This window comes from Periplaneta americana, chromosome 10, assembly GCF_040183065.1.
Source record: "Periplaneta americana isolate PAMFEO1 chromosome 10, P.americana_PAMFEO1_priV1, whole genome shotgun sequence".
In the NCBI taxonomy this organism is placed as follows: Eukaryota; Metazoa; Arthropoda; class Insecta; order Blattodea; family Blattidae; genus Periplaneta; species Periplaneta americana.
Window position 1 is genome coordinate 1076640 of NC_091126.1, and position 27801 is coordinate 1104440.

Sequence of the window (27801 nt, forward strand, 5' to 3'; positions counted from 1 at the left end):
TAAATATCTGCATTGTATAATATGTTATTGTTATTAAAGTATTAATTCTGTATATAGTGTAGTTCATATTTGCATTTTTATATATTAAACATAAGAATTTGATATGTTCTTTATTCTATGCTATAAAGCAACTGTAAGAATATAATAAAATGAATAAATCTGTATGTTTTAAAATGAAATATTCTGAAATTGTGTTGATATCCTATTGTCAGTAATAGTGGATGGTTTTTTTTTTTCAAAATGGGATATCGTAAAAGTAAGTGTAATTATAGTTTTTTTCTTTTTATTTTTTGATAATTTTATTTACTTGTATTGTTTTACATTGGCCATGTTGTCTCTAGAATATGGAAAAGTTTCTTGTATGTCAATTCATTGGTGCTGTTTAAAAATACTGACAGTTTTTATTTTATATCATTTTATTATTTTATTGTAACAGGATTTTAAAGTTGCAAGTATCATTACAAAATATATGACATGCACAAATATTTACAGATTAGGTATAATTTTAATCTTTTTAAAATGTTCAATGCATGTTTTTGTTGCAGAAAGTGAAGGGGCTGATTGTTGGACAGAATGGTATCTTGTCGACTCCTGCAATTTCAAACCTGATAAGACGACGTAAGGCTGATGGCGGGATTATTTTGACTGCCAGTCATAACCCCGGTGGTCCAGACAAGGATTTTGGAATCAAATACAATATAAAAAATGGAGGTAAGAACCATTGTATGATGACCTGTTTTGCATGATACCAGGGAGTCAAATGAAAACTGTAAATTTTTATTTTCATGTAATTCGAGTTGGTGGTAGTGTACCCAAGTTTCGTCTCCAGTAACGATTCTCGCAAGGAAGCCATCACCTTCTGCTTCAAAGTGCCGCAAATGTTCTTCACAGGTGTCAATACGTCACTGTTTGAGTTCTGGAGTGAGCTGCCGTGGCACCCACCTTGCAGACACTTCGTGAAACTTAAGCACATCATGAATAATGTGCTGAACCATGACTAATGTTCAGATTTGTGGCTATTGAATCCATCGTTACATGTCGATTTTCCATCACTGTGGCTTCAAATGCTGTAATTGACTATGGTGTCACAACGCGGGGATCATGTCACAGAAGTCACGCCGTTACTGAACTTTCTACTCCACTCATACACTTGCTGCTGTGATAAACATGCATCACCATATTGGACCTTCATTCTCTGATGGATTTCAAGGTTTCACACCTTCACTGCTCAGAAAACGTATGACAGAACATGGTTCTTCGTTAATGCATGTCGCAAGAGGGGCAGCCATTTTTAAACTCATATTGTGACAGTGTTGCGCTTGTCTGCACTACACTGCCATCTGTAGGGCATTGTTAATAGCAGTGGTAACAGTACTGCCAATTTGCAGGACAATGGCGCGAAATTTCGAATGTTTGTTACATTTTAAAGGTTTTTATTTGATTCCCCTTTGTGTAATGAATATAAACTGGTAATAAAAAAAATGTAATTGAAATGAAAGACGTATAATTCACATTCTGGTAATTTACCAAAAAGTGTCTGTGACATCACTGCCCGTCTCATATGTGAGTGATGTCAGAAATATTACTATGAAATACCAATGATTTTTTAACGACTAATGTCGGATACTTGACTGTTCGTCATTCAGCAGTATGAAGTCAGTTGTGTAGACCTATTTACCAACAGTCATTGTGAAGGGTGTGCCATAGTAGGCTGATTTACGTTACACATGCGATGAGAAAAGTTTAGAAATTTGATTTGAAAACTCCTGTGTTACCTGGACCAACACATATCCAGTGATATAGTAGCGGATATTTGCATTATTTGCCAAATGGTACTCGAATCTAATGCATACCTCAATTGTTGAAGGCCTGAAATAAGAAAATGTTTTCTGGCAAATGTAATGTGCAGCTGGCGCGAAATTTAATTTTACTTTACCCATCTACCTATCTACACTTACTAGTCACAAGGAGCCCATTTTTCCTCCTTTTCTTTATGAATTTCAGGATGCCTTCCTTTTCATTGGCCAGTGAACTACTTTCTCATCACTTTAGAGCAAATATCGCCATTCTGTGTTAGCGCCATAAGTGAATGTTGGTATCTGCTACACCGAATTCTCTTGCAGCCTGCCTTTTTTCATAATTTTCAGCATAAAGTATAACCTTTCGTTTGAAGCTTGCTTCATACGACACCCTTTGCTTTTTGTCTTCTATTTCCTGATCAAGTCGCCCTGGGTAGCACAGGCGGTATAGCGCTGGCCTTCTGTGCCCGAGGACCAAATTCCGGCACATTGGCGATGCTGATATAACCTCGGCAGTTGTGAGTGTCGTTAAATAAAGCATGACTTTAATTTCCTGATCAAGTACAACTCACTTTGGAGTTTTTACCGGTATTAACAACAATGAAGTGTGCAAAGTGAGGAACATTGAGGAATGATGAGTAATGAAAGCCGAAGCAGAATTTTCGAGTTTGCATACAAATCTAGTGCGCCATCGATTCTAATGCGCACCCGAATTTTGGAGACTAAATTCAGCTGAACAAAGTGCGCATCAGATTCGAGTAAATACGGTAGTTATGGCATTATTGTGTGAAAATAATGAGTACTCAAATGTTATTCTAGAAGGTCCAATTTGTGAATTTTCTGATTCACCAAATCCTGTATTCCTTTGGTTTGAAACCTATTTTCACAATCTCTGATGCTGCGATGTATGTTGTATTCATTAACCAGAATTTGTGTAATAATGAATTCAGTATTATGGAATATTTGGTTCTACAATTCTTACAATTATTTCTGATTTTAGTTAGCCACTTGACTATTTTGAGCACTACTACACTCTACACACATTTTTGTCTGTCTTGAAGTCAGTAATTTGTTTTTAATACAAAATTCGAAACTTCGATTCATTTCATTTCACTGAGAGATACATCACTACTTGGTTCATATATTACTACCACTATCTATTGCATAATTTGGCGGCATCTACATTATAATTGTTTTAAGTTACCTTCAAATATAACATTTCTCCCTTCACTTTTTAACTTCGTTTGATAGGTTAGATGATAAAGGCAACAGCAGTGGAACCAGATCAGATCAATTCAAGCTACACGTAAGTAATTTAGTACAGTATCAGAATATGTATTAAAATAATAAAATAAGAAGAGAAAAAAGAAAAAGAGAAATAGGAAAATGAGCATAGAAGTGGAAAAAAGAAAACATACAAAAATGAGGGAAGTAGGAGAAAAAGAAATTGAAGTTATTACATCATCCATGATTTAAGAATTTCTCCACCCAAAAGTGACATCAGAGACACTTTCTAGGAAATTACCCACATTCTTATGCAATTATCACTTCATTACATATTTTAGCAGAATTAAAAATGCAATAAATTGTTATGTTTTAGGACCAGCACCAGACAGTGTAACGAATGCAATTTTCCAGAACAGTCTCAACTTGACAGAGTATAGTCTTGTTCCTGATCTCGATTGTGACATTGAAAGACTTGGAATGCAGTCATTTGTTGTGAGTAGGCTATATCTAATTTATGGCAAAATAAAATTTTCTTGTTATCATTTAAAATGTACCAAAATGCAGAGTTGTTAGTTATCATCCTGATCTCGTTTGATTACCATGAAATTACTTAGTATGTAGACACTATACAAATATGAATTTGTGCAACATTTCAGCTCTCTGTACAGAGTGTTTCAAAAGTGATGGTCAATAGTTTACAGACGAAAAATACAAACTGAAAGAAGCAAAAAAAAAAAAAAAACTCTAATAAACATTGTCTGGAAATTAACCATTCATGTGATATTCCATTGGCAGAGGAGGACCTGTACCATTGCCTCCTAGGTCACCAGATTTAAATCCGATTGGATTTCTGTGTTTGGGGTCATGTAAAAAGCCAGGTTTACACTTCTGAGATCAACACACTTCAGGAATTGAATGTGCCTTTCAGCGAATGATTCACAGCTCACTACAGAGAATAGCACAGTGTTGCATGGACACCTTCTCTAGGTGAAATTCAGTTAGGGATATCTGTACTTATGCTCTTAGTCAGCTAGGAATCTCAACACAAGATGTACATTATCTCGACAATGGTTAATTTGTGGACCAATGTGTATTGGAGCATATTATTTTGCTTGACTTAGTTTGTACTTTACATCTGTAAATTATTGACCTTCACTTTAGAAACAATCTGTATATTTTATTTTGAGCAACAGGGAATCGAATTGTTGACCTTTTTTTTAGACAAAATCTCTTCCATTAACTAGTATAACATTTTTGCTGATTATCTCGCTGTATTGTGAGTGGTGTTAATCAAATCTACGAGAGTACCTTTCAATTGACATGCAATAAAACTATGTTTATGATTTAGTATTCAAGTTGGTATAATTTTATCTTAGACCTGGATTTACTCTAAACAAATGATGTAATTGTTGTTTATTAACCCTACAGTGTCTGAGTCTGCACATGAATAAAAGTGTATTTATGAGTAATGATGTATAAATTTTGACTTACAAAGACAAAAACACTTTCTAACTCTCATTTCAAGGTACATGTAATGATTATAAACAAGATGAATAATAAGAAGAAACAAGATTACACATTTCAGCCAACATATTTGTTTTCCAGTACTTGCATGTTCCAGTATTTGCTACATTTCTATTTTTTTTTTTGTGTCACAGTACGCAAATCAACCTTTCTCCTTCTTGTTTTCATTTGGAATTGGTAGTTTCCGTGCTTCAATTTTGAATATTTCATAGTTTCTTGATTGAATGTTAGCTGGTAAGCTGCTTATGCCATCTTGGCCTTCCACATGTTCTGAAACAAGTTCATAAGGCAACTGGTGAATGAATTCTCTCCATGCATTGCAGTGATTGTGTTGTTAGTTCTATCACCAGAGAATTTATATCCCCAATCTCAGATATGGAGTAGAATATGAACCACAGGCCATTGGCAAGTGTATCCCGCACAGTTACGGTGAACCATGTTTTATTGTATGTAACTATAATTTCTGCCTTAGGTCCACTGTTTTGAAGTAGTGGTCAGCATGTCTGACTGCTTTCGAATTCACTGCGGGCTAAAGCAAGGAAATGCACTATCACCTTCACTTTTTAACTTTGCTCTAGGATATACTATTAGGAAAGTTCAGGATAACAGACGGGGTTTAGAATTGAATGGGTTACATCAGCTTCTCGTCTATGCAGATGACGTGAATATATTAGGAGAAAATTCACAAACGATTAGGGAAAATACGGGAATTTTACTTGAAGCAAGTAAAGCTATAGGTTTGGAAGTAAATCCCAAAAAGACAAAGTATATGATTATGTCTCGTGACCAGAATATTGTACAAAATGGAAACAAAAAATTGGAGATTTATCCTTTGAAGGGGTGAAAAAATTCAAATATCTTGGAGCAACAGTAACAAATATAAATGACACTCAGGAGGAAATTAAACGCACAATAAATATAGAAAATGCGTGTTATTATTCGGTTGAGAAGCTTTTGTCATCTAGTCTGCTGTTAAAAAATCTGAAAGTTAGGATTTATAAAACAGTTAATTTATCGGTTGTTCTGTATGGTTGTGAAACTTGAACTCTCAATTTGAGGAACAGAGATTAAGGGTGTTTGAGAATAAGGTTCTTAGGAAAATATTAGGGGCTAAGAGGGATGAAGTTACAGGAGAATGGAGAAAGTTACACAATGGAGAACTGCACATATTGTATTCTTCACCTGACATAATTAGGAACATTAAATCCAGACGTTTGAGATGGGCAGGGCATGTAGCACATATGGGCGAATCCGGAAATGCATATAGAGTGTTAGTTGGGAGACCGGAGGAAAAAAGACCTTTGAGAAGGCTGAGAAGTAGATGGGAGGATAATATTAATATGGATTTGAGGGAGATGAGATATGATAGAGTGGATAAATCTTGCACAGGATAGGGACGGATGACAGGGTTAAGTGAGGGCGGCAATGAACCTGCGTGTTCCTTAAAAGCCATTTGTAAGTAAGTTACTTCATTTCATGTTACATTCTTTTTCCGAGGAGGCCTTCAATTTTTTTTCACTATAAAGCTCTTGCACAAATTGTTGCGTAAGGTGCAAATACTCGTAACTCTCAAAATGTTCGAAATTGAGTTCTTGGTACCATTGAATTAGTCTTAGTGATGTGCATCTGCCTGTAAAATCTCATAAAATTTCTGTACCATGTAAGCCGGCAATTAATGGTGACAAAGATATTTTTTTTTTTGCTCTCCTGTAAAATTATGATGTTGTGGGATAGAAGCATTTGCACCTTAAGCAACGAAATTGTAATTACTGAGTAATCATTTAGACCAGGGATGACACGATATTAGCTTGCAATCACAGTAGAAGAGCTTGGACTTGATTATGAGCACACAATGTATGCACTACATAGTGTCTGGAATAGACCCATATATACATTAAATGAAGGCAGTAACTTTCAATACCTGCAGAATTTCTGAATATGTATTATTTAGTATAGAAATCCATGTAAACATCTCAAAGGAAGGGGTTTTTAAGAACCAAAAAGAGAAGGAGGGATAAATTAATTATTTGTAAACCATTTATTTTACTTTGAGAATAAACTTTCTTTTTAAAAGATTTAAAATTAATATGTATTATGTCATAATTTTGGTGCATTCTACAAATCAATTTGAGAAAACTCGGAATACAACCTGATGCAGAAAATAACAACATTAAATTATGCTATTAAAGAACCATCACTAGAATTTTGTCTGGTTCTGTTTGAAACTATTTTTTTCAGTACTCGGAATTATAGAATTTTTGGTTAAAAGTCTCAAAACTCATGTCAAATTACCATCAGGGCTCGTTTCACAATGTTTACAAATTAACAATGTAAAAATCACAAGTGAAAGATTACAAAATCTTGCAAACTGTGTTTCACAATGCAGTCTTATTAACTTGTAAAGTTTAACGAACTTTACAAAATCAGCTAAAGAAATTTACAAATAAGCAATATTGCCAACGACAGTTTACAAAAATTGCTAAGGACCAGAGCTAAAGTGGCTGTGTTTTTATCACTATTGATAGACATGTTTATATTAAAAAAAAAAATTGATTATTATAAGCTTGTTGAGTCATATTTCACCAACAGAAAATATAAAATATTGTTAAGAAAATTTAAAAGTATCTAGATTTTGATATATTGGCGACAATGGAGTTTAGTGTTATGTGATCTGTAGAGTATATCAATGCGTTCTTGACCATAGAAAGTGCCAAATTCAGTCAGATAAGTAAATAACGGATTTGGTCCACGTGCAAACATACAATTGATAGAATGGTTGACCTGTCAATTTACAAGATCAGTTTCCTTTTGTGTTGGTTCATCAATATTTAGGCTATTGATATTCCATCCACAACCCACAATCATTAAGGAACCCAGCAGCAGCATAAAAATCTTGTGCCATAGTAAGTACGTACATTTGGTGATCAATAACCTCCCTCAAATTTTAAACTGTGTACAGCATCACTTCTGCATGCTGAATCCTTAGAAATTCCGTGCATATCTGCTGCTGCATAGAGATGACAGGCAGTATCCAACCAATGCAGAGCTTTGAGGTTTGGGCACCCCTGATAGTCTGTTTCCCAGAGTGTTCTTTGCATCGAGGAAAAAAAGCCTTTATTATTCACATCTGTACATGCTGTCAAACATTGTAACTATTTCTGAAATGAACTTAATTAAATGTGGATACTTTGATGGCTGTAACATCTTATAGAATGATATTATATCTACTTTATTATAGATTTGTTTTAGTTGCCTCCTGCCAGGTCGTGTCTATTAGTTCAAGTTGCAAATGTGGTGGCACATTCAGAGGTTTAGTTTCAAGGGGAAGACTAAAGATGTCGAAGTTGGAATTCATCAAAATGAAATCACTTCATCTTGTATTGAAGTTCTCTTAGAGATTATTAGAGGAAAATAAAGAAATTCTTGACAAGCAATTTGAAACTTCTGTCTTAAAATTCTGAACTGTATCAACCATCTCAAAGATAAGTTTAAATTATATTTATCGTAATTAAAAAGAAGAAATAATATTTATAAGACTAGTTTGAAATACATTTATTTCTATCTACATTCGCATTTGTGTTGTCTCATACTGATGTTTGACATGCACAGAACTACATAAAAACTAAACTTGCCATTCCTCCTTGATTACATACACCCTTTAAATAGCATTGTGCCTCGGGTAGGAAAGTGCCGCTTGTATCACATCCCAACTAAACAATAATATTATATTCTTATACATTCTTTTTACGATTAATCACAGTAAAATTTATTGAAAGCCAGTTATATGAATCCAACTATATCTTCCTACACTCACTACCGGTTATTGCAAATCTGATCACCAGTAATGTAATAAATTGAAGTGTATGTTGCGAAAGCTTGGAAAGTAATATTAGATATTGTCAGTTTGTGATAAATACACATGAAATAACACTTAAGTATGTTAATGAGGAAGCAGTTACTGGTATTCATAAGTTGGATTTTTGTTACTGTATTCTGACACAAGTGTCAACTCGAAGTTCATCCAAAGATGAAGTGAGCACAAAACTAGGCCATCTAGTTCCTATTAGTTAACATCGTGTAAGAGGAATTCAGAAGACTTATTCCTCTGTAGTTTTCGTGGTTTCTTCTATCTCCCTTTTTAAATATGGGAATTACTATGGAGGCCATAGTAATTCCCATTCGTCTATTTGGAATATAGTGTCTCCAACACATTTTCAAACATTAGAACAAATTTAATAGAAATGTTTCAGATGCATGTCTGAACAGGGCAACATTGATATTGTCTGTTCCTACAGGTTTTTTATTTTTACTACTACTTTCAGCTCTTCTAAAGTGATGAGATCTACAGTTGGGTCTTTTCCTGTCAGAATCGAAGGCGAGTTTTATTTATCTCTTCATAGCTCTTTATAGTATTCTTCCTATTTATTCAGTGATACTGGGTTTAATTGGGGGTATTTTTTTTATTCAAACAATGGTTCAGCATCTATCCACATAGGACAGCTGACAATCTACAAAACAACGTGGAGCGGAACCAGCAGCCCTCGCTGAAGGGTTGATACTCGGTGAAGCTTAGCACTTAGTTGATGAAGACAAGAAGGAAATTCTACCACTATGCAAAGAAATATATGAGAAAGACGAATTGCCTGAAGATTTCACAGAGACAGAGTTGTTGTCAATAGCGAAGAAAATTAATTAAAAGAAAATAATGTAATGACTTCAGAGCTTTCAGCCTGATATCCCACTCGGTGAAGATTCTTCTTCATATACTGAAGCGATGTCTATATTCTGAGATGGAAGAAGAGCAGTTTGGCTTCAGGAAGGGAAGAGGTACAAAAGATGAAATTGGACTGCTGCGAACAACCAACAAAAGATAGTTAGAGAAAAATGAAGAAGTGTATCAGCAATTTCATTATTACTGATGGGACAGTTTTACAGAATTAGCTTTATGTATCTGGCTTGACTAACATTTAAAAAATTTGAAGGTTAGAGCAAAACTGTTTCGATGAAATCTTCACCCTCTATTTAACTGTGACATAAGTAATGAACTTATATACTGATTTGTTAATGGTAATTATGTAAAACTAATTTTATTATGGGTGGGTCAAACTTCTGACCTGTGTTTCTTTGCAACTATAAACATATAGAAAGTTCTGCTCTGTTTGAGCTTCAACATTAGACTTTTTTGATTAAACAGTCATATTAAAAAATCGCATTTGTATATTATATAATGAATTAACATAAAAGTATTTTGTCACCATTACAGGTGGGACAATTACGGATGGGACATAAAGATTTCTTAAACATATCTGTCTGTTATTTATTTTATTACGAAATCAAGATTTAGTTTTCAAATCTTACACTTTTAAATAAGTTCACAAAGAATACAGATTCAAGATAACATGCCATGAATACTGAATATAGATCTATTAATTTTGAAACTATCGATATAAGAAGCAACAAAAAGTATAAGCAACAGGATTATGAATATTACCCTGACAACCTATAATTAAGTACTGTTTACACATTGAGAGAAATGTACATATCTTAAACTCATTGATGAGCGGTTGGGGAAAGGGGTGTAAACGTGCCAAAAATTAAATTTCCGCTTTTTCCTTTCAAAAGTGATATTAGGCCTCATGCCTACACAGTGTCATCAGTGCAAGAATTTGACTACACAGTTGATAAAACTCCATCAGCTGCGTCCATGGAGAATGATTCAAGTAGCAGTTGTTGATGTTAACTTTTTGGCACTTACACGCTTTTCTGCATATTCCTACATACTAAGCATACCAACTAAATAAAATGACAAGAATTAAATAAAGCTGGATTGTATTTCATTTCGCATTGACCTGTAACATATATGACAACTGAGCTCAAACATCAGATCTAACTATCTAAAAGCTCCTTGAAAAGCATGTGTTCCCTGTTGTTCACTATTTTAGTTTCTGACAGGATCTTTGTTATTACTTTATAATCTTCTGTTATTCTTTCAATATCTTCCTTATTTTGAGGCCACACTTCCACTTTTCTTCATATACTTCACAACCACCCGAGAATGTTGAGAAACAGTTTCTTCCAATATTCGTGTTCATCTGCACACACTGTGTAGCATTTTAGCACAATTTAATACGAGTGGGGATTTGAGTTTAAAAAAATTGTGAATTTTACGTTAATTTCAGGGTATTCTTGTATAAAAAGGTCATATCATTCTTTTATTGTCATGAGCATGATACACTTCTGTTTAGAGCTATTTTCACCGATTACATTATCATGCACAGAAATCGCATCTCTTTTACATGAATCTTTTCTATTGTATAATTTGTTATTGAAGGTCTTCCAGATTTTAATTGTCAAAATTCATTTAATGCTAGTTTTTTATGACTTTGTGTTAATGGCTTTTTGTTTTACGTACAGCCTTGCTAAATGTGTTATTTGAACTGTAACCTCCTTTCTCTGGAGATATGTTTGTATTTGGTTCAGTGTTTTAGGACTTCATTGTTTCAGTTTCTCCCTGCATTTCCTTTTATGCTCTGTTTCAGACAGTTTCCTCATTTTTAGCATGATGGTACTGCTTGAACATTTCGATGTCACGTTCACTCTCTTTGCCAAGATGTGCAGTATAAGACTCAGGATCTGTTTTTAATTACTCTCGAAATTTCTTCGCCCCTTCTCGGTTCAGAGATGCTGAAGATGGCATCTAGAAAAAATATTGTGGTTAAAAATCATAATGAATGGATTTAAAGAAATAATAATGCCAATCAAATGATTCTCAATCAGATTGCATAAGAACGCAATGAATTGTGCAATATCATTATACCTCGTCTTTACCCATTTATCATTTATTATAATGTCCCACCTGTAAGGGCCCTGACCCACTGACGCGGCTAGCCGGGTGCATTTACATATGTGACTACGCATGGCAAGAATTCTTAATGGAGTTGAAGAGATAGCAACCTTACTATTCCATCATGTTTGTCGTCACAATAAACATAGTCGAGGGTGTTGCATATGTCCCATGTTCCACAAAGGTGCATTCCGTGTGCCCTATTATTTATGCAAACATGACAATAATTTTTTCAACTACTCAAGAATGAGTGTGAAATATTTCGACCAACTGTTACATGTACAATACAGAAAATAAACGCCCATCTTGTTATTTGAGTGCTCAGTAAATTAATTAATTTATACACATAATACATAAGATAGATCGAGATAATAAATTGCTAACAGGTAAATCACTGATAACATTGTAAGGCACGAAATTGTTGAAAAAAACTCGTCACTTAGAAGTAAGAGAAGCACCACGCTTTTCTCACATAGGGTCATTTAAATGGCCGGAAAATATGGAAAACAGTGACACGTGAAAGTTAAACAAATAAACGTGTCAGACATACATAAAACCAAATTTTGCGTTTTTCATCATATTTTTTAACATTTCGTATGTGCACTGCCTGTAATCTTTAACACATTTATTATTATTATTATTATTATTATTATTATTATTATTATTATTATTTATTATTATTATTATTATTATTATTATTATTATTATTTATTATTTATTTTTTTTTCGCATTAAAATTTTTTAAACAATCAAAGGACATTATGGAGCATGTTGATTTCACAAAACGCTTCCACTCTGTTCTGTCGTTTGATAGTTCCTCCCAGTTTGTAATTCCCATTTCCATGCATTCCTTCTGAATTTCATCTTTCCATCTACTTCGAGGTCTTTCCAGTAGCCTTGTGTTGTTAAAGGTGTTCATATATATTTGTTTCGCGCTGCTGCAGTCATCCATACATATAACATGCCCTGCCCAATTAAATCTTTTGGTCCGTATTACATCTAAAATTGATGGTTGATTATAAAGTTCGTGAATATAAGGCTTTTAATGTTATTTGAAAATCAAGCAAATGACCGTTCAGACACTTAAATATTCGCATTTTTGCAGCCTGCTTGGCAATATGTGCAATAACATTGCTATGCGCCTCCTTCTGTCCTTCATGCTCACAACTTTGTTGCTCACTGCTTTGTAGGACTACGTAAGTTGGTCATCACTGGTTTACGATGTACTGTAGAAATGGTTGAATCCGATATGGTATTGTGAAACTGACCATTTACGTTTTTTTTTTTTTTTTTTTTTTTTAACAAACAATGGTGAACAGATGTGGCTAGTAATTTGAAAACATTGTTGACACACATGTTTCTAGGAAAGATAATTTGTCAACAACAATTGATATTTAAATCATATGCAACTCACTGTGTTCAGTAGCGAGGATTCCAAGGTGCCCAACATTTTTGTGTTGGAAAATTCTTGTAGAAAATTTGTACTGCACTTCACTACATATTTTGCTAATAGGCTAAGCAGCACAATATTTAATTTCATAGGAGTCTCTTAAGGTTTAGAGTAAAGTGTTAGAAATAAAATCGTATTCGTTTTTATTTTATGCCCTTTTCAATGTAATGTGGCTTGTATGTAAGGAAAAAGCTCGTAATTCATAATTTTGCTCCTTTACTTAATTTTTGCTGCATCATAGGTTAAATTAAAAAATTTGGGTAAGTGCATGCAAAGAAGCTAGGACCAACAAAGTGAAATTATCTTTGTAATGCGGTGAAAGCTTTAATGTTAGGGAAATTGTGCATTAAAAGACTTTGGACGATCTGTGGCATCTGTGTAACACCCTCTTCATGTGTCGACTTTACTTCTCAGTAGGCTCTAGTTTCCCTTATTGAAGTCTCTGAATTATTCTGTTCATTTATCAGGTGGGAGATCGAACATTTACAGTGGAAGTAATAGATCCAGTGTGCGATTATGTACGTCTGATGAAGGACATATTTGATTTTGAGAGTATCCGGAGTCTTATAACAGGTGCTGGTGGTAATCAGCCATTCAGAATCCTCATTGACTGCTTGAATGGAGGTAAGGTGAAACTTGATAATCAGATAAGTATTGTAATGCTTAACATTAGCTATTATAACATATGTATTTTCACTTCATTAATATCGACAAGTGCCCTTGTAACATTTTTTAAGAGAGAGAGAGAGAGAGAGAGGGAGATTTTTTTTTCAAGGTCAGGGTACCAACCTTGCTGCAAATAATACCCACACCCCAATTTTCAGCTGCCAATTTTTGGAAAAATGATATGGGAATTGTGAGAGTATATATGATATGTTTGATATGTAGTAGAAGACTATTACACCAAGGGACAATGTTTTGTATGAATTACTTTTCAGATAGTTTGGCATCTGTTATTATGCGTGTTTATTTTTTTGTAATATAACTGTGTTGTTTTAATTCATAACTATTAAAATTTGACATTAAAGAAATATTTAAATTTAACACAGTAAAGATATTGAATATACAGAGTGTAAAAAATATGTTACAATGCTCAGCGGTAGATATTACACCCCCAAGTTAAACTTGCATCCCGTGAATGCAAGAGATGAGCGCTAGTAACTCTAATTACTCCAGCTGTTAGTGTACAACCTACTGTTTCGTTTGCGAGTGAGGTCATGTTACAAGAGATGATGCAATGAGTAAGGTAATATATGTAATGTGTGTAAGAAATACAGTGCATAATATTAACACTTTCGCAATATTTGTACGGGTACAACACTTTCAGCACCTCCTATACACTGTATTCACCATTATCTCATACGTCTCGCTGGCACCTCTTTATCAGCTCATAGGTCATAGGGAGAGGGAATGGTGATTCACATTCTTTTCAGACGCAGATTTAACTTGGGCATGTAGTAGATGGTACCATGTGATCATATTTTGTTAATAAACCCATGTCCAGAAATGCTTCATGTGCTTGCGTCTCTGAAATGTGGAGGAGGACGTAGGCAGTGCGGATCACAAAAGCTAGGAAAGAAGTAAAAAAGGCAATTAAATACTGTAAGTAAACAGCATTTTAATCAACTACAGAAGGTGCTCCAAATGGCTTCCACCAACTTCGATACATTTTGTTCATTGCCTGGTTATATCATGTCTAACTCATCAAAAGATTCGCGGCATATCTCGGATGACTCCAGCTGCTACTTGAATTCGTGCTACAAGATCTTGTTGTGTCTCCACGGCACTCTCTTACATCACACTTTTCATGTATCCCCAGAAAAAGAAATTCAGTGGTGTCAGATCAGGTGAGCCTCCATGTCCAAGCCATCTGTTGCGAAAGATGTCATTCAAGTGGCAATGTACCTCAGGATCGAAGTGTGTTGAAGTGCCATCATGCTGGAACCACATTGCATGACGGATTTCCAAAGGCAACTCTTCCAGCAACTCAGGTAAGACTTGGACCATTAAGACCCAGAGGTATGAGGTATAGACCTATTAGATGGTCATCAATGATACCTGCTCACACGTTTACAGCTTTTGTGAAAGCACGTAAACAAAGCGTTTCTGGACATGGATTTATTAAAAAAAAAATAAGCTCACATGGTACCTATCTACCTACCACTGAGTCTTGTAACATATATTTTTTTACACTCTGTATAGAGATTAAGACTACAGAAGATGTGGAATATATTGAAATAAATGCGAACATAAACTGAGAATGTTAGATATTTGAAATAAAATGCAAGGGAATGGGTTTCTGGAGAGAAAGATAAAATTGAAATGCAACTGGAGTTGTATTGTCATGCTATTTGAAAGAAATGCACTTAGTGGAAACAAGGAAAACTAGATTCGTTGAGTGAGTAATAAGTAATATAGTAAGTTCATAGATAAAATTAAAAAAGAAATCGTGAACGGAGTGGCTTTGTAGTATAAATTAATACTGGCACTGGAAGCTTTGAATGAATTGATAGGCAAGAAATATATATAGTTTTAGTGACCATGTTGCAGACTTTTGGAGCTGGCAAAGAAAATCAATTTTAAAACATAAACCCCCAACCAGAAATAAATTTTTTGTTTGTTGTAACACAAAATAGTTATCAGAGCCCATATGTTTGGCAAAATGCCTTTTTACTGGGTGGAAGTAAATCATTATTTTCATAGATATAAATGTGATTTAGAGTAAATCAAAGTGCTAGGGCCAATTTTTATTTTGCCTATTTAAGGTAAGAAACACTAATAAATGCCTTTTTTGTCATTTTAAAGCAGTATTTCTTGTTTAATTGCAATTTTCTAATTAATTGTAATGTAATGTGTATGAAATTTAAATATTTGACACAACTTTAGTAACAATAGTAAATAAAAGTAATTTATTTCGGTGCTTAATCTGCTAATTATCGTCCTTTAATACTATTGATGTAATATGAATAATGATTGACAGTTCACAGTTACAAATATAATATTGTGATGTCCTCACGATACCAACAATCAGCTTTATAATTTTAAATATTAAGCTCATTCTCATAGAAGTTGTCATGTAGCATTTCCAATTGTTTGCTTTCATATTTTCAAATCTTAATGTTACAATTTTGTGCTACACGTGTTTATTATTGTAGGAGAAAGAAATTTGAATGAGGAACAGTCAGTTATTATTGAGTAACAGAAGGTATAAGATCGGTTAGCTAGAATGCCTAAATTCAGTAAACCATTTAAAAGTAAACTTCATGCTTACGTTAGTGAATTTGGTGCCCATGTGTTTTCAACCAATGGAACAATTTTGTTATGTAAGGTTTGTGAAAAGACAGTTAATCACGAAAAAAAGTCTTAAAGTCAACATGTGTCTCCTACGAAGTAAATATGTGAGTTATGTTAATATTATTGAAATGTATTGCTAAAATACATTATGCCTTTTTAAAATTTATAATGTCTTTTTCAAAGATTATTGTGCCTTTTTTTACGTTTTTATTGCCTTTTCGCCTTTCTATTTTAACTGTTATAAATGCCTACACATCCAGGCTGTAGTTATCATAGTTAATAGTACAAGAGGTTTTGAGGTTATCACTACACAACAGAGGGGCACTCAAAAGATCGAGTGCTATTTATTAGACTGAATGTAATAAAGTGCGCTAACAAATATAAATATTAATTACAGTGGTGCAATTGATGTTACATGACTTAGCTTATCATTGTTATTATTAGATGGGACAAAATGTAGTAGCAATGGGGTAAACAGATTTTATAACCGAAACATGAACTATACATTGAAATTCATTTAATACATAGGTTGGATAAAAAGTAATGGCAACACTGCTGTCACGTGACGATGGTGTATTCGAGAGCTGTCAGCTGTGTGGACATGAACAAGGACTGTTAGATGAGTTAGTGCAGCAAGCGGCGACAGTACTCTCAATCTACTGCAGTGTGTAGAACGTTCACTTTCATAGGGATAGTGCGAGTGCCCTAAGACTACGTTGACAAAACTAGAGCAACGTTCCTGGATCAAAATTGAAGTGACAAGAGGTCGTAGTGCACAAGAATGTTTTCAGGGAGTGCATGAAGCATATGCCGATGCAGCGTTGCCATATCGCACAGTGGCATGATGGGTTAAAGCGTTCCGGGAAGGCAGGGATGTGAAAGTGATGTTCATTGTGGCATATGACATTGATGGGGTAATACTGCACCACGCTGTACCTCCAAGGCAGACAGAAAACGCGGACTACTGGAACATCCACCGTACTCACCCGATATGAGTTCATGCGATTATGATCTTTTCACCAAAGTGAAAGAACCACTGCGAGGGACCCGGTACAATACCAGAGATGAACTTATCCGTGCTTTAGTGCGGTCAATACGGAACATCAACAAAGATGGATGTGCTGATGGTGTACCACGCCTTCCAAACATTTGGCAAAAGGTAATAAATAAGGGGGGCGACTATATAGAAGGTACGTAAATGTTGTACCCCTGTGAATAAAGCCATGTCAGAAATATCGAACTGTTGCCATTACTTTTTATCCAACCCATGTATGCAGTTGAAGTGTAAGCATGAACAAAGTCAGTGATGTCTCCTTCTTTTCGTTCATTCACTTCTAGCTTCTGATAATAGACGTCATTGAAATTCAGAAAATTCTCAAGTGAAGTGAACTGTGATATAATTATTTGTTTTACAGCTGATCTATTTCCAACTACACTTTATTGTCGAGAAACAGTAGTGTACAATCTAGTTTTGAAATTTATTTCACTTTAGTTATACATTGTGATAAAATATTTAGCAATTTCATCTGTGGAACAAGGATCTGTTGTCTCACAGTGCATATCCCACAGTTCTGCACGTAACAGTGTACTTCAATGTGCCTTTCCTCAAAATGTGTGGAATGTAACCTAAGCTCTTGTTTGCAGTTATGCCAAAATTTTCAGAATTGAGTTGTGAGGGAATTGAGAGTAATTGAGCATATCGCCTAACGAGGTGGTGTTAATATCAAAATGACAAATACTTTTGAGGATCATGGCTATGATTGGTTTATATAAATCAGATTCTTAAACGTTAATGGACTACATCAAATGATTGTAATAGTAACTAAAAACCAACGAAGCCAGGCAAACCTTCATGCAAGGAAGCAAAATTTGGGTACCTATCACACAGGAAAAGTGAAATTCTGAATTTTCAATAAAGTACTGGAGTAAAATCCCTCTTATCCAGCACCAAATGGGCCAGGCTAGTTCCGGATACGAGATTTTGCTGGATAATTGAATAAATACCGGTATATACAAAAAAGGTTCGTATTGGGCTATTCCATGTCAAATCCCCACAAAAAAGTGGACTTTTCAACCCGACCACCTCAGATTTTCATTAAATTTGTTGGGATGGTAAATAACCTTAAGTTAATTAATTATGTAAAATTTTAGCCCTCAATAATGCACGATATCCATACAGCAATTCTGTCAATACGAGAAAAAATGTACAAATGTCGCATACTATGTCAACAAAAATAATTCATAACTTCTCTTCTAATTAAGGTAGAATCTTAAACTTGGGCTTATTTTAAAGCTAACGGATCATACTTTTCATTAAAAATAGGTTTGCATCAAAGTAATTAATTCTTTATTGAATGGTCACGTGAAACACATTTTAACGTTGAATATCTATAAATTCGGGACATAAATTATTTCGCGATAAATGTGTGTTATAGAGGTAAGAGTATTCTCCCCTTGGTGTAAGTTTCATTTTGGAAACGTTTCAGGAATATCAGTAAAAAAATATATCAATGTATTGGTTTGTAGCACTTAAACCCATCTTACACCAACACTGCACGCACGCGAGTTTGTACTTGATCTGCGTCATCGTTCTGTCAGGCCGTCATGAGTCACAGTTGATATAGGTCTCGCAAGTATGGATTACCACCTTATTGTGTTATACGACTTTGCTGAAAACTATTCTTTCGTAATCCAAGATGAAATTCAGTCATACCACTGGAGTAATGTGCAGGCAACCATTCATCCTTTCGTAATATATTATAACGAGTCATCATCCGATACAGTATCTATTAAAAATCTGGTAATCATTTCTGACTGTCCGAAACATGACACTACAGCTGTACATCTGTTTCAAAAATATCTAATAGAATTTATTAAAACAAACATCTGTAATTCACCACAAAAAATTATGTATTTCTCCGATGGATCGGCTGCTCAGTATAAAAATAGAAAAAATTTCCTGAACCTTATATTTCACGAAGAAGATTTTGGATTTCCAGCAGAAGGGCATTATTTTGGCACATCGCATGGCAAGAGCGCATGCGACGGTGTAGGTGGGACACTTAAAAGGTATGCAGCTCGTGCTAGTTTGCAGAGACCATCCGATAAACAAATAACTACACCCAGGGAATTGTACGACTGGACAAGGGACAATCTCCCAAACATTAATACTGTTTATTTGTCTGAAAAAAAAACTATGCTGAAGAGGAAAAAATGCTTGCTCCTCGATTTACGAAATCTACCATAGTGCCTGGAACACGCAAGTTTCATACAGTTCTGCCATTTAGGATGGGTATTATACTTGCTAAGCAGTTTTCAAATGCAGCTGAAACAACGCAGCATCCTGTCTGGAAAGATGATCAGGTGATTTCATCTCAACAATGAAAGGTAAGCATTTCTTACAAAACTTCAGGTTTAACAAAATCCATGTGACAATAATTTATTTGAGGTAATAACTGAAAAAATTCTAATTATGTACTACATGTTAAATTACATAGCGACATTCAAGAGTATGATCAAATATAATGAAATAACGAATGTGTGGGACATAATTATCGCAAGCTGTACGGTTAACGTACGCTTGCAGTAACATAATAATTTTTATCTTTGTAACCTACGATGTTTCCAAGTTGAAACTTATCAGTTCATTATATGACTATCTGAGGCGTACTATATATTTTTTTCTTTAAAATAGAAGATCCGCATTTTTAAATATGAATATATGAAAACTGTTTTACCATGTTTTTTTGAGTATACTTGAATACTTGCAGAAAACTATATAAGCAATAGAAATAATCACATATTAAAAATATATCACCTAATTTTTGTAAATTTATCTGAAAACGTTGTTGAGAGATATAATTTTAATTGATGCGGCGTGCTTACAAAAATATGATTTTTCTTCATGTTTGAAACGCCACTGACAGAAAACGAAAAGGACAGGAGATGTGAAACTAGGCAGTTTTAGTTAGCTCAGCAGGTAAAACAAACCCTCAAATTTTGAAAGAAATCTGAGTCTGTCGGGTGAGCGCCTTGGTGATTTGATATGGAATGACCCTATTTCATGGTGCCAAATGTTGAAACTGCGGCCATGTGAAGCTTATTTCTCTATCACTTGCTCATAACTGAATAAACCTAAAAACTGCGGATTTTCCTTAATAAAACACATCACACAACACAAATAATACACTAATTCCAGAGTTATATATTCACTAAAAATTAAAGTTTGTGCGATCTTCCTAATGTGGCAACACTGACGGTCCGAACATAACTAAATGAACTGTGTGGATTTTCTTTATTGAAACACAACACAATTTTAGGTTTGGATATTCACTGAAAATGAAAGTTCGTGTGAACTTCCAAATGTGGCAAAACTGATGGCTCAGATTGTGACAATGTAGAAGATTCAATCTTTTTTTGCCCCAGCCATAAGTGCCGTTGTTTTGGTATTGCCGGTTATTTGGGTGCTGGTTACAAGGGATTTTACTGTAGTTGTACTGTTAAGATATTTTCGATGAATTATTAATTTTGGAAGATTAATTACTGATATGCTGGTAAAGTTGTCATGGGCGATTTTCTTCCCAATTTGCATGCATTTATTATGGTTTGGCTGAATTCATTATTATCAATTATTTTCAGTTACGTGTCACAACTGAGCATTTCTCGGTATGAGGTCCTGGTCTGAAATTGCTTCAAATAAAATTTGTGTTGTAGTTGGTGAAACATTCTATACATGAAGGGATGAATAAGAGGGATTTCAAGTTAGGTTGTAAGTAGAGTATAATATACAGAATTTGGTAATATATCCTTTTACAATGCAAGTTCGTAACTGTGTTGTACTTGTGAATGTTGTAAACTATATTCTTTCTTACCTAAAGCTGATATGTTGGAAAAAGATTTGTACGGATACGTGTTTCCAAGGAACAGTATATTGCGAAACTGTTACTTTTTTAAAGTAAAATTTGAGTTGTCATAATAAATGTGAAATAAGTTTCCATTACATATTGTATCTAATGTGCATTATGTACAGTTACTGGTCCATATGCGAAGCAGATTTTTGTGAATGAACTTGGAGCACCAGAGAATAGTGTTGAACATTGTGTACCTCTTGAAGACTTTGGTGGCTTGCATCCAGACCCAAACCTGACATATGCAGCTGGACTAGTGGAGAAGTTAGCCAAAGGAGAACATGACTTTGGGGCAGCATTTGATGGAGATGGCGTAAGTGTCGCATGCGTGTAGGAGCTTCCACATGTAATGAATGAAATTCTTTTTCATTTTCACCTGTGGCTTTCTTGTTAAATTGTGTGTGGTCCATGTTTGTGATTTTTGTAGTATGAAATATTTTATTTTTCTGTTCTATTCTCTTTTATTTTACTTTCTTTGCCATATTGTACTTTGATTGTGCAGGATTTTATTAAATAGTGCAGTACTGTTTACTTGACTCAGTGTAGCATTGTTGTTAGTACTTTAGTTCATACTTTGAATATGTTAAGTTTATCATTTATTAATGCTTTATTTGTTATGAAAGAATTTTGGACATTTAAAAAAATTGCATTTTATGTAAATTGCAATTTCATTGTAGCTGTATTCCATGGTACTCTGTGAAGTGTAATTTATAATTACATTATAGTTTCTAAACAGTGACAAATTGAGCTGATAACAATCCACTTGATTTGTACGACTGGTAATATTTTATCATCAACTTTTATCATGTCAGTAAAATATTGGCCATCATCAGTTACTGTCATGTATTCAAACAAATGTTGAGCCTAATTATACACCATGTAATGTTTTTAAAATTGAATTATCTATTTAATCTGACAGGATTAAGACCATAGGGCCTTCTCTTCCATCCTACTAGTTAGCACATACAAATATCACAAATACAAACTGACAAAAATTATAAAATTAGTTTTAAGTGCAGTAGGTCAACACTTTAGAGCACTTGTTAAGCTAATACAAGGAAAAGAAAAAGATAGTTGAAATAAGTGATAGCAATGATGATAGTGATAATGAATACATTGCACATTAAGGGTAAAACTGACAATATGAGTTTTTAGTATAGTTACAATATTGTGTCTTATGGGTTAAGCCGAAGTTGCGAAACCTGACAGGTGTTTAACAATTTAATTTTCTTTAATTCTTTAATTTGGATTTGAATTTTGATATTTCCGACAGTCTCTGACATGGTCAGGGAGAGAATTCCAGAGGCGTGGAATCGATATGCTGAGAAATGAGTAGAAGGATGTTCTGTACAGAGAAATAGAGAGAAGGTACATGTTCTGAGTTCGAGGTAGTGAAAGGCAAACAAAACGAGATGCTAAGTAAGAGGGTGTGGATGATTTTAAATAGTAAGAAGTGGAAATTTAATATTCTTCTTTCTTTAAGTGGATTCCAAGACAACAGTTCTAGTTACAGTGTTACATGATCTAGTTTTCTAATGTTACAAACAAAACGAACTTAGATATTGTGAACAAGCTGTTGTTTGTGGACAAGAGAATCGTGTATAGAGAATCTCAATAATCGAAATGGAGCATCACTAAAGTTCGAATCTTTTTGAGGCTAAGAGGTAGAACATTGGTAAAGTGTTTGAAGGAATTAATTATGGAAAACGTTTTCTTACATATTAGGTCACTTGACTTCGAAAAGTTAAATTTGCATCTAAATATACTCCTAAATTGTTGACTGTTTTGCTGTATACTGGTATTATTACTTACAATTGAGGGGCTGGGTGCAAGAAGGGCATTTTAGAGGATGTGCCCTTTTTGAATAGAACGCTTTATTGTGTTCTCTGATCTGTCATGCATATGATCACCAAATTGTAGTTCAGTACTGTGATCATAGAGATCAGGAGTACCCAAAATGTAAAGGCGTGCATATGTAACATTATGACAGTTTGAATTTTCAACATCAATTTTCTCAAAACTTGCATTTGAGAGAAGTGCCTTTCTTGCACCCAACCCCTCAATTGACTCTTAAGGAACCTACAGGTTCATTGCTGCCCTGGCATAAGCCCGCCATCAGTCCCTATCCTGTGCAAGATTAATCCACTCTCTATCATCATATCCCACCTCCCTCAAATTCATTTTAATATTATCTTCCCATCTACGTCTTGGCCTCCCCAAAGGTCTTTTTCCCTCTGGTCTCCCAACTAACACACTGTATGCATTTCTGGATTTCCCCATACGTGCTACATGCCCTGCCCATCTCAAACGTCTGGGGTATTATTTGATATAGTGGCTAGATCTATTTTGTTTAATGCTCGTTGGTGTAATCACATCTCTGCAGATATGGTTAGTTAACAAATTTTTGCGTGTGTTTATATCAGTCAGTATGTAGTTAGCTGTTTTTATTGAAGTTTAAGGGTACTTTTAAATGTTCTGTGTCTTATTTTATGTTGATCTATCTGCAATTAATAGTAAAATTTGATCTTTAGGTTAGTGTTATATCTATACACATTGTAGTTATCTCAAGCTGGTATAAAATAATGAATTTGAACCAGCAAGAGCTATGACACCTTAAGCGAAATATGAAAGATTTTGATCGCTTGTGGGTGTCAGTATTTGTCTCTAAGGAATTTAAGGGAGAACACTAACGTTTAACTTGACAGGAAGTATTTTGAAGAAATCTTGATCAAAAATCGACCTATCAAATGTACTCTAAAGTGCTAACAGTATGTTTGTACCCTAGACTGCAAACTTTCGACTTAACAATGAACACTTCATGACCACTTCTTAATTGGATCATGGTTTTTTTCCTCTTTCATCACTGTTAATAAGAAATATTTTGTGTTTATATGCCATTTTATATTAAAAAGAAAGAAAAGAAAATAAAAATTGCAGATGAATCTTTAAGCTTGCCATGGGATTTATGAAATTGTGTTCTTGGACATGACCTCTGTCTTCTTATTAAACTCATATCTCTGATATTAGATGCAGTTAATCAATCAAAGGACAAAGGATGCTTCACTCTGTTCTGTCTTTTGCTAGTTCCTCCCAGTTGGTAATTCCCATTTCCTTGCAGTCAACTCCCAGAAATGTTCATAGTAACCATGGATTGTTTTCATTTCAAGTTGTGTAATCGCATAATATTACATGTGTGTGGAAATGAAGTATTGTCTTGAAAGAGGTATTTCTATTTTGTGAGACCTTCATCAAGCCATGCTCAGAGAGGAAGTGTTGCAAAAAATTTTGTAGGAATTTTCCAAATTTTACATTTCCTGATATAACAGTACACAGATTCAAGGAGAATGGTACTGCATAGCACAGCAGACAGACAGGAGTGTCATATTTAACTTCTTAGAATGAAAAAAATATATGCTTCACGAGAAGAAATCTGCTTGGCTTCAAGGAACACCCAAGAAATGCAAGGCATTTGTATGAAGTATGGCCATCACCTACTTTAAATAATACAGAGATGAGTCTAGCCAGTGGAGAGCCGATGTGTGAAGTATGTTAGTGTCTGTGATATATGCAGTAGAACCTGATTATCTGTCACCCTATTAACCGATTGTCGGATTATCCGATTTTTTCTAGCTGCTATTTTTCTTTCCTTTGCTGCAGAAAAAATATGACATACTGTATGTTTCTATATAGTTTCTCTACAGAGGGTTATTACAAGCCTTTACCCTTACACAGTATGTCGTAGGAATGGTTCACTGTCAGCAACCAAAATAGTTACTTGTAAAATATTCACTAACTATTTGCAAAGAAATTACCCCAAAAACTTCCACGAACTTGTACCATTATGTCCTTATCTTTACCGTTCGGATGATCATACTGTTTAACTTTATGCAAAATATCTTTCTCAGTTGTCAAAAGAAAGCTACAAATAATTGAGAGGTTTCGGAAAGGAGAATCTGTGGTTAATGTTGCTTCAGAGTAAAAGATTGGCATTACAAGTGTACACAATAAAGTGTGTGAAGTATGCAAATCTACAGCGTAAGACTTTTACTATTCCTATCTTTCTGCAGACAATCTTTAACCATCTACCCTTGGCCATTAAGAACTCATCATTGACAACCAACTACATAGCACATTAAACACAATACCACGAAGAAAATTACGAAATTGTAGGCCAAAGTATTATGCACTTAATTTATGAAAATCTTTTATGCTATGGATGTTGGTTAACCATTCAGTTCAGCCCCTTCATTGCCACAGATAATAGAGATTCTAATGTAGTGAAATTTGTAGTTGACAAAGAGAGTATCGAATATGACTTTTTTAAGGACTTCATTTTTTCTGCCAATTGCATGCCAATACGGCCTTGTTTGCATCATAAAAGCACACTTAAATGAAGATCTGATTGTTATCGTGAAACATATGCTTAAATTAAATCTATATGATTTTTCTAGTTTCCTACAGTGATGTTGAATCTCATATCAGTAATCGATACTACTAACAAAATTGATTTTTCTGCGATCTATTATGAATTACGAGTGATACAACTAGTTAGTGCCCAGTAAGGAAATGTCATCGGAACAATATCATTTAACTATCATTGAGAATACTGCTGAAACCATGTGCCACAATTTTAAATACATTCTTCATTCTGCTTAAATGGATTGAAGAATGATGCAGCTCATCAGATATGTTTAGTCTGCCTGTGTGCAGCATTGTGCCATGTGGTAATGTGTGGTTTATCATCATAACTGTCATTGAGTGCAGTTGCGTTGTCCTGATGAAATGTTTAATCATTTGGTTGTTGAAGATGGGTTCTGCAATTATTTTATCTCGAACATATAAAAATTCCAATTTTAAACCTCGTAGTGGCACCTTGTGAATTTAATGAGAATTGTCTTCACATCTCTAGTCATGAAGGTGGAGTCAAACTTCATCTAGGGAGAAGGGGTTAATATCAGGGTCAACAGCACCGTTCCTTACAGATTGGATAAATCAATACCTGAATTATATTCTTGTTAGCACAGTTACTTGAAAGAACTTTGTGAATCAAATCTGGCACTAAGTTATAAATTATTATATTTCACTTCTGTAGCACAGACTGTCAATTGTGCCTCATAAAAAATAAGCCCAATAATTTGGTGTCAATTAACAGCATAGCCTATCCCGAACTTTTTCATTGTGCAATTCAAAATCAATTCAATTACAAGATCTGTTTCCCCTCCCCCCCGTCTTTCACCTGTTATTTAAGGGAACATGTCTCTGTAAAGAAAACCATGCTCCATAAGAAAAAAAATAATTTTGGAAGAGCCATTTGATAGTGTGTTCTAGTCCACACCTGTGGAGTAACAGTCAGCGCGTCTGGCTGCAAAACCAGGTGGCCCGGGTTCGAATCCCGGTCGGGACAAGTTACCTGGTTGACGTATTTTCTGGGGTTTTCCCTCAACCCAATACGAGCAAATGCTGGGTAGAGCCTGGACGAGAAGTTATGGCATCGGCGCGAGGGACGCATTTTAGTTCGTTTGCTTGGACTCGCCCTCACAGTAAACTGGAGGGGTGTTGGGTTAGTTGGTTACTAGCATTCTGGGTGTTCAGATCGTTCTGCTACTACCACTATTGCTAATACTGAAAACATTGTCCTTCAGAGCGCCCTCATTATGGCATTGTCTAGGATGTGAAATCATGGAGTAGTTCATAGTCAAGGACATGAAATAGTATACAATGTATGGAAATTCATGTCAGAAGAGGCTGTAAACGGAATACCAATTCCATTGAAAAGCGTGTGTGCAAGAGTACTGGCTGCCACTGGTATTTCAAAGCGAACCTTGGCAAGAATCAGGAAAGAAGGAAAAAATATTGAGGCAGGAACAGCAGATTCTTTCTCCAGTCTGGAAAAATCACAGCCGAAGAAGAAGATTGTTGCGGCTGTAGACAGTTTTGATGAGGAAGTCATAAGAAGACTCATCTATAATTTCTACGCTACACATAAGCAGAGGCCGACTCTGCAATCGCTTCTTCCAAGAATGGATATCAGTGTATGATTATGTGAAGAAAGTAGAGAACAATTACATTGAAAGTGAGCACGTGATGGACAGTATTTTGGAGAATATTACCGTAAACTTAGGGACATCTGATTCCAGCACAGACCAGTCGTCTGATTCTGTCGGAGAATAAGAATATAAAGATGGAATAGCGGGCGTAATTTCATTAGGTACCTTCGAACTCTGAGTAGGAAAGTGGTGATACTAAGATAAGACTAATGTTTTTGGAAAGAGAAGAAACGGATATGCCTGCCGCTCTGAGCTTGAGAACCGTAACCCAAACAACCCCCACTCCTCTACCCTGCTGGCCGGCAATTTAAAACTTCGCGCAGGTTGGTGCCATAACATCTCGTCTCAGCTCTTTCGGTGCTGGACCCCGGACTCATTTCACTGGCATTATCACCTTCATTTCATTCAGACATTAAATAACCTAGATGTTGTTACAGCATCGTAAAATAACCCAATAAAATAAAAAAAAGTGTGTTCTATTCTTTTTGCCAGTCTCTCGTAATTTTTTTGTAACAGTGTGCCATCTTTTATGTTTTTTGCGACCATTTATTGAACCTGTCTGAATTTTTTTTAGCAAGTTGTCTTATTGTACTGCCACTAAGCACGGATCTGTTTGGGAATTTTTCTCGAAATTTTTCTTGTACAGGATTTTCTGTGTCTTATGTATGTATTCTACAAATACTTTCATGTAATGAATATGGATCCCCAG

General features: G+C 34.8%; 1 protein-coding gene across 4 annotated transcripts in view; it reads left to right on the forward strand.

Annotated features, from left to right (window-relative positions):
• Positions 1-27801, forward strand: part of Pgm1 (phosphoglucose mutase 1) — a 148061-nt gene that overhangs the window by 26404 nt on the left and 93856 nt on the right. For all 4 annotated transcript variants that reach the window (XM_069836685.1, XM_069836682.1, XM_069836684.1 and 1 more), the window contains exons 2-5: positions 546-711; positions 3400-3518; positions 13312-13468; positions 21168-21358. In XM_069836685.1, coding sequence (XP_069692786.1) covers positions 546-711; positions 3400-3518; positions 13312-13468; positions 21168-21358 — 633 coding nt within the window. The remainder of the gene's footprint in view (positions 1-545; positions 712-3399; positions 3519-13311; positions 13469-21167; positions 21359-27801) is intronic.